The sequence below is a fragment of the Antedon mediterranea genome, chromosome 1, assembly GCF_964355755.1.
Source record: "Antedon mediterranea chromosome 1, ecAntMedi1.1, whole genome shotgun sequence".
NCBI lineage: Eukaryota > Metazoa > Echinodermata > Crinoidea > Comatulida > Antedonidae > Antedon > Antedon mediterranea.
The window spans coordinates 39,180,108-39,188,724 of NC_092670.1; the positions used below are offsets into that span (position 1 = coordinate 39,180,108).

At 34.4% G+C, this 8,617-nt stretch overlaps 1 protein-coding gene across 1 annotated transcript; it reads right to left on the minus strand.

Moving 5' to 3' along the window:
* Window positions 1-4,553: 4,553 nt before the first annotated feature.
* On the minus strand, window positions 4,554-7,617 carry LOC140063860 (galanin receptor 2a-like). Its single transcript, XM_072110186.1, has one exon. It carries the CDS (start codon window positions 6,991-6,993, stop codon window positions 5,818-5,820), a length of 1,176 nt encoding a protein of 391 aa, XP_071966287.1. The 5' UTR covers window positions 6,994-7,617; the 3' UTR covers window positions 4,554-5,817.
* Between the last annotated feature and the right edge of the window lie 1,000 nt (window positions 7,618-8,617).

Here is an 8,617-nt window from a genome sequence, read left to right on the forward strand (position 1 = left end):
TATATAGGCCTATTGTTCAATATGGGTCGAAATATAAAATAGAACACTTTCTGTATATCTAAATTTAAAAAAAATGTATTTCGCTCTATGTATTTGAAATGTTTGGTTATGCTCTGTTTTTATTGAGATTTTTTTTATTTTTAAATATATCTTTGGAAAAATTTATGAAATTCAGTCTTCGGTGACTGCAATTTGATTTCTTCAGTCGTCACTGTATACGATTCAACTTTTTATAAAGATAATAATAATAAAGAAAGGGTAAGTAATTTCATATTATTGATAATTTGATAAGTTGTACAATGTACTTTCTGAAATTACAAATAAATGTCACATTCTGATTCTTTCTTAACTAAAATTACTATTATTTTTTGTCATTATTAATATTGGTAATTTACAGAAGCGAACCGAGTACCCGCAGTTTTATTGTATTGTGATTTCCTATACCGAATTAAACCATACAGCACTGTAGAGCGGGGAAAGTAATTGGTTCGTCTGTGCAAACGCTTGACTCTTTCTACTGCGAACGTCTTGCCGATGTGTTCCATGCTATATTGGAAGACACCAACCATCCTCTTCATAACGACATTATCGGCTCCGTTATCGTTAGAAGTGGTTACTATTATTTTTTTTCATTATTAATATTGGTAATTTACAGAAGCGAACCGAGTACCCGCAGTTTTATGGTATTGTGATTTCCTATACCGAATTAAACCATACAGCATGATATACTATACTGTACTCTGAAAGTCCCGACACCTTTATGTAAATTAATCACGTCACAACAAATGTTAAAAACAAGTGTTGTTTTCATGCAAGTCAAAGTTTTTTTGTTGTTGTTAAATGGGTTTTGCTGACAAGACATAAAATAATAATAATAAAAAAATAATTTTGTTTGCATTATGATTGATTCCATGAGCGAAAAGTTTGACATTTAGGGCAACGATCAAAACAGGAAATAGGTCATCTTTCATATACGTGTTTACTTATTTCAATAGATTACTTTTTTTAATGCGAATGTATAATTTGCATCATCATCTCCCAGTAAAGCCCAAGGCCGAGAGAATCTATTTTCTATAAGTGATTGGTAATACGTAACGAACTATAGATGTTTGCCCATTCACATTCGGAATCAATTTCGAAAGCAATGATACAAAATCAATAGGCGTTTGTTTTGTATGAAGGCTGGTTGAATCGTTTTTTAATCTCTCAAAGAATGCAACTGTATTCTGCGAGAGACATCAATGCGATTGTAAATTGGTCTTGATTTGTTTGTTAAAAAATATCAGTAAACAGACTCTCTTTTTAATTGGGTACCACTCACGCACGAGAAGAAATGTTCGTATTGTTGGTTTATTATTTTCCATAAATCGATTCATATAATCAAGTTAAGGGTCTTTCACACCTGTTCCGGCACGGTTCCGGTCAGGCGCCGGAAAATCCAATCGAACGTGAATGTTTCTTTTTTTACGCGGTTATGCGCATATCGATTGGCGCATAGCCGCGTGAAAACGAAACATTGATGTTTGATTCGCCGGACCGGAACCGTGCCGGAACAGGTGTGAAAGACCCTTCACACCTGTTCCGGCACGGTTCCGGTCAGGCGCCGGAAAATCCAATCGAACGTGAATGTTTCGTTTTCACGCGGTTATGCGCATATCGATTGGCGCATAGCCGCGTGGAGCGTCGTGAAAACGAAACATTGATGTTCGATTCGCCGGACCGAAACCGTGCCGGAACAGGTGTGAAAGACCCTTTAGTTGTATGTCCGCATGCGGTGGTCGGTCTTACCGGAACGATGTTCCACATTTGAAGACGTAATACATAATATAGTGCGCCAGCAGTAACGTTTAGGCTCTTCCAATCTCATTGTTAGTCCAATCTACAACTCTCTGGCCTGAGCGTGCCCGGTGTTGTTACAGTAGTAATACCAGGGAAGAGTAAAATGTCAATAATAACAAGATAAGAACTTTTACCTCTGAAAATAACTAGGCCTAATACATTTTAATTAATACACCGAGTGTATTAGATCAACAACGTTGGCGTTCGTTTAAAAATAAATTGTAGAAAACAAGGGCCTATTGTTCTAATTAGTTTGTGTGTGTAATTATTTTGAATAATTTTATTTTTCTGCAATCATTTTTGTTTTGTTTTTACTCTCGTGTAAATAGTAATTGCAACAACTGAGTTGTTTACTCACAGTAGCGCGGTAGCATGGTTATTAATATTAGGCCTAAAAATAATTAGGATTAGTATTTTTACAGTACCCAATATCTAGACCTATTAATAGAGTGATCTCTCAAAGGAAAATCTATCCAATTGTATGTCACTGTTTTTACTGTCGGGTAAATGGTAATTGCAACAACTGAGTTGTTTACTCGCGGTAGCATGGTTATTAGGCATAACAATAATTAGGATTCGTATTTACAGTAGAATATTCTCGGGACCAATATATTTAGACCTATATTTAATAGCCGTAAAATATGTCCCCTTCTCCAAGCGAAGAAAGACAGTTTTTTCTTATATTAATGATGTATTGTGCCCCAAAAAAAAAAAAAAAAAATGAGGATTAATTAAATCAGAATTTGAATAGGTTATTCTGTAGTCTTAATAAAGTTAATTACTTTCGTAGAAAAAAAAATGTTTTCAACCCAAAAACCCATTGGCTGGCAGCTAATTTGACTATTTTTGTTTTACAGTTTTTTCGGTAAATAATTTTTTGTCGATCCAATTTTTGGTCAAAGTGAATAACTATTAGGCCTATGTGTAATTAAAATTGCATATTAAAAAAAATATATAAAAATGTTTTTTTTTTCAAGGGGGACAATACATTTTTAATCTGCACATGCCTATAATCTCAGATACAATTAAATCGACTAAAATCTTAAAGGAGAGGTTATAATGCCTTAATATTATGATCCTACGCGATGCATTTTCCCAGTTTCTAAATGATGATGAAACATAACGTAATTACTTCACATATTACTCTGGCGGTACCATACATTTGGCTTATGTTTCGTCATTTCTACAATTTTTCCATTAGTAAAATTGCATTTACCGTTACAGGCTTTCATGACACGTTAATAATGAACTAACAACGTGCGTATATACTTTCTTAAAACGGAGAGAACTAATAAACAGAAAAACGTAAGCTCTACAGGTCAATTAGTTTAATAAACGGCTATTTTAATTAATATTCAAAATTAACGAATACATCTCAATATCCACTGATAATTGTTCGAATTTTCAGCTTAATTAACAATGCCGTATCTACAGGTAATGCGAGAATATAAGTTGATTGATTCCATTATTGCAGGTCAAAATATGGAGCTGCTAAACAATGGATATTAAAAACAGGAGTGAAATATTTTAATTCATAATTTACTTTATGGATTGTTTACATCGATTTCTGTAACAGTACCTGAAACTTGATACTTATTTCGTTTCCGAGTATATTACAAGTATTACTACTTGTTTTTTGTGCTTTTATGCAACAAGTTTGTTTGCCCGATAACGTCCACAATTTTCAAGATACCGTCCTGATTTTGTGTTTACGTAACGTAATCATGCCTATTGATTTTCAGTCGATATATCGGTGACGTCAGAAAGGTAATTGAAATTTCGATTATCTTTAAAAAATGGGCCGAAATATTTAAAAGAGCGCCTCTGTATTTGCCAAGTATATTTCGCCGTTTCCGAACCTTTTTTTTTTTGTGTATTCACTTTGATATTTCAAATATAAAGTAGAGTGGATAAGAAGTGTGAAACAGCGATGACCAAGCGTTGTCGCTTAGCATAAAATAATGAGCTACAGCTATGTTTAAAAGTAGATATACAAATACAAAATAAGAATGACAATTTAAAAAAGTAGAAAATACAACCGGTTTGGTGAATGCGATATAAAGACATTGTAAAAACAAATGAATAGGTTAAACCGTATTCTTATATGAAATAAGTAAAGGTAGAGTAGTTGAATTGAATTGAAATTTATATTTATACTGGGTAACCTCTTCAGTCAAAGACTGGTCTCCCAGAGGGCCCAGTTGGTGATCAGTGGCTGTGATGTACTAATACACCGGGGTAACCCCCTACTCGTCTCGAAAGATGTACTAGGTTCTTTAAAGTGCACACGAGCTAGATGTGTACACTGGACCTACGGTTTATAGTCCTTATCCGAGAAGACTCGTTCTACCACCAGAACCATGGAGTGAGTGAGCCTCGAACCCCTGCCGATGTTATGGCTACGTAATTACGGTTCCACTGTCTTAACCGCTCGGCCACGAGGATGGGTGGATTACACGAGAAGAGAACACGAAAGAGTGATAAATTAGACTAAATCTCTGTCTACACGATCAAATATGATGTGCCCATACATGCACAAGAAAATGTCATATAACTATCGTATTTAAGTATATCTCTTTCATATTTGGGTACATCACACTTTTTGTGTTTGATAGTGTAGACAGAGATTTATGATGATACAAAATCAACGACAAAATTCAAATCAAAAAAATGATTTATTAGGCCACATCTATCCATCAACTTGTTATTGTTATTATTGATAAAGATACTCAGGCTGTACGTGGAAGGGAAGGTCGAGCTTCTTTGGTTCGAGTATGTAAATGAAAATAATTGTTAAATCGTTGAAGAAGACATTGTTGTCATCAACATGTGTGTATGGGCTTCGATGTGTGTGACGTCATTGGCGGGCTTTCTCGCAGCATTACGCTTATCTAATTACTATAACTAGTAATTGCTTAAAAAGAACGTTCAAGTCTATAGAGTAATTTTTTTAGATAAACAAATTATCAGATATTTACTTACAAGGACAGGCCTACATTAATGCAAACTAAACATGTATGAATAACAATTTACTTTTCTCCCGACTACTGGACTAGAATAGTCTACACCAGCATAATATAATATAAACAATAAAATATATTACATAACACACACACATTTACGTTTTCTCAATAATTACGTTATTGGTTCAAATGCGTACAAAATGATAGGAATCGTTATGGAAATACTATTATTAGCTAGTAAATACGGTAAATAATGATGTACTCCATAATAGAAGGGACATTTAAGTCATATACTTAAGTCTTCGGTGAAGCTTAGTTAGAGAATGTACGTACATTGTCCTGTTTTATCAAGTTGACAATAACCATGACTGGACAGGAGATCACGTCGGAATGTCAAATTAATCATCTTTAAAATGACTTGTACATCAATATAACGATCTAAAACGACTAAACCTTTCTTAAAAAATAATACATTAACAGATAGAGCTACCTAAGAACTGGTATTATAGAACATCGAAACACGCAGAATACCCGCGTGTTGCTCCCGAGGTTAAAATTAACTGTCGGGTGCCTAAATTTAATTACAACATTTGGTGTCCACGAATTATAACATTACGCGCGCATATACCACACGCGAACAAGTGATAGTAACAATCTGAACATTATCTGAAAACATATTTTTCACATTACAAAGTAAAATGACAATACGATATATCGAAATACATTGATGAAGATGGTTCATACGCCTACATTGTATACAGAGACAACAGGCTATTTATTGCACGTAACATCACTGAACCTACAAAACAGAACATTGATCAATGTTATTCTTTTGCCACCACAGTATTTAGGCCTACTTTATAGTAGTAGAGTTTGGAAAAAACATTGATTATGCTATATTGAGTAAAACCATAATACACTAGGTCTGTCCTAAAGAAATGTGTGTTCTTTTTTGTTATCAAACCAGACGAACTTATTTAAACGAAACTTAACTGAGGCCTTGCTGAAAATGGGCTCAGTCATTCCTTGATGTGTGATTTTCAGTAGGAACTTCACAGTCATCGATGCTTAGAGAAGTTTGTGAGCATCTAAGCGTTGAAACCGTTGTTGCCACAGAAAGCTGCGAAGATGCTTTACTCAACGGTCTTCCGACGACAGACAGTTGCACTTTACTCGATGACTCTACATTGGTTATATTCGTACTTGAGAACTTCTCAGCCTTGTTTCCGCCATGCTTCTTTTTATTTCGGCAAAAGCATAGCACTGATCTGAACCTGTCGTTACTGTATGCGTATACGAAAGGGTTCATGATGCTGTTCAGGTACGCTGATAGCACTATGAGTTCGTTGTACACCGTTCCTTTATACACCGATGCTCCAAGAGTATAAGCAAAGAACATGATTTGATCAGGAGCCCAGGTTACGCCGTAAAAAATCGTAATAAACAAAAAGACTTTCACTAGCTTGTCACGAGTTTTGGAGAGATTCTTTGCCACGCCCTTCTGACTGAAGTTATGCATATTCTTCTGCATTGCTTTCATGTTTTTTATGATGCTGTAGTAAAGACAAAATATGCAAAATAAGGGTAGAAGATAAGTAAACGTAAAGGTACAGAATCCAATGATACCCATTGATACTCGATCGGTATCTGCCAAAACGCAATGTCCACACTCGTCCACTTTGACTGTATAGAAGCAAAAGTTTTGAAACACTGCACCGTAAACCCATGGTATTATCAAACATAGCGTAGTCTTAGAGCGAGATGTAGAGATACTTATGTACCGTAATGGATGCACAATCGCCCAGTACCGGTCCACCGTTATCATCAGCAAGCATATTCCGGATGTAACAAAACTTGACCATAGAAGAAACTGGGATCCATGGAATCTGCAGAGGAACTCGTGTAACATGTTTTGTTGGTATTTTACATCTGGTACTGGTATTATATAAGCGGATGCTATAAAATCAGCCAGTGCCAGGTTGCATATGAGCTTGTAACAAAGTTTTCGACGCAGAGATCTTGTAAACAAGATGAAAAGTCCAACGGTTCCATTTCCAACCACACCGAAAATTCCAAACACCATCGCAGCGATGTTTTGGTATGTCGAATAATCAATTACATTTGCCGTACAGTTAGATGAATCGTAAACATCATCATATAAGCTCTCATTAAAAACTTCATAGTCTTCCATGTTGTCGCGTACTAATGCCAGTACACGAGTAAGTAATCTGGAGATTTTGATTTGTCGCAGTTGATGAAAAAGCTCGCTTTTATATAACAAACTCTCGACAAATCACGTGGTATTATATAACACAGTTCAGCTATCGCACACCTTCCGATTAACAGATTATCGAATTTTTAAATTACTAAACAAAAACTTTCATGAACCTAATCATCACTGCGGTTATTAAACGGAAGCCAGTGAATGAAGAAACGCTAAAAATGAATTCTTTTAATTTGTTTACTACAGTATCTCGAATTCGTATTATCTGTACAATTGTTCATTAATGTGATGGACGTATAGTGGGAGTGGATTAAAAAAGACAAATGTGTAATAATGAAATGATATCTAAATTAAATAGTATATAGAAAATATTCTTTTTTCCAAACCAATAATTAGTAAAAACTAACCTTGACAGTTTCGCTGTCCTGATCGGACAGCTTCTCACCAACTCAGTCACGTGTATATCAGGACAGCGAAACTGTCAAGGTTAGTTTTTACTAATTATTGGTTTGGAAAAAAGAATATTTTCAATATACTTATACCTACAAACCAGATGAACATTTTCAATCATGTTAAATTAAATAGTATTTTAGCTTATGAATCTCATATTCTCAACAATAAGTTAGTAGTTACCAGATCTGGAAAATTACCAACAATTCCAGTTAAAACAAATAGACATAAATTTTCATTCTTACCTAGCGCTATTAGACTACACAACAATGAGTGTTTAAAGGTTTCATTAGGTCTGTTGTATTTTATATTGCTTGATCAGTTGTTGTTGTTGTTAGTTAAAAGTTGATCACGAATGTAAATATTATGTGTGTATTGTTTTGCTTGTGCTTTTCTGCCAAGAAAACAATTAACATTATACTATGTATGAATGAATAAATCGAATCTGAATTCAAAACAAAATGTGTTGTATAAGAGGCATCCGGATATAGAAATGTATTGATCATTCCATTACTTCTGGAATGCTAGGATGATACATTTAATCAGGAGTGGCACAGGTTCGAATCCTCGGACGTGCAAAACAAAAGGTGTGTTATAAGAGACATCCGGATATAGAAGTGTATTGATTAGTCTAATACTTCTGGAATAGTAGGATAATACTTTTAATCGGGAGTGGCACACGTTCGAATCCTCTGACGTGCAAAATAAAAATGACAACAAAGACAATCACGATTTTTATAAATTGGTTTAATGTGCAATAAAATCGATGACAACATTTTGATGATATTAAAAAAACGTATGCGGTAAGACAAGGTATTAGCTCAAAAAAAGAAGCGAAAATCTTTGATTAAACATGCCATTAGTCTAATAATTACGGAATGTACTTTAACAATTAAGTGCAGCCCCGAAACCAGTTCAAGAAATACCGGGATGGTGTCCGTCAAGGGATAGTTTCACCTTGTAGTTTAAGTTCTATTTATTTGTTGTTAGCCAAAAACGTTCAATTCATTTCAATGTAAATGTTTTTTATTTGTTTACAAATGACTGAAAATAAATTTACTTGACTTGACTTACATTTGGGATAAAGACTCTAATTTATAATAAATCATTGGTTAATTAATATATGCTATTTTTTAAATAC

What these genes read in the sequence shown, in the direction of transcription:
- LOC140063860 (XM_072110186.1), bottom strand. Translation starts at nt 6,993, where the DNA reads ATGGAAGACTATGAAGTTTTTAATGAGAGCTTATATGATGATGTTTAC.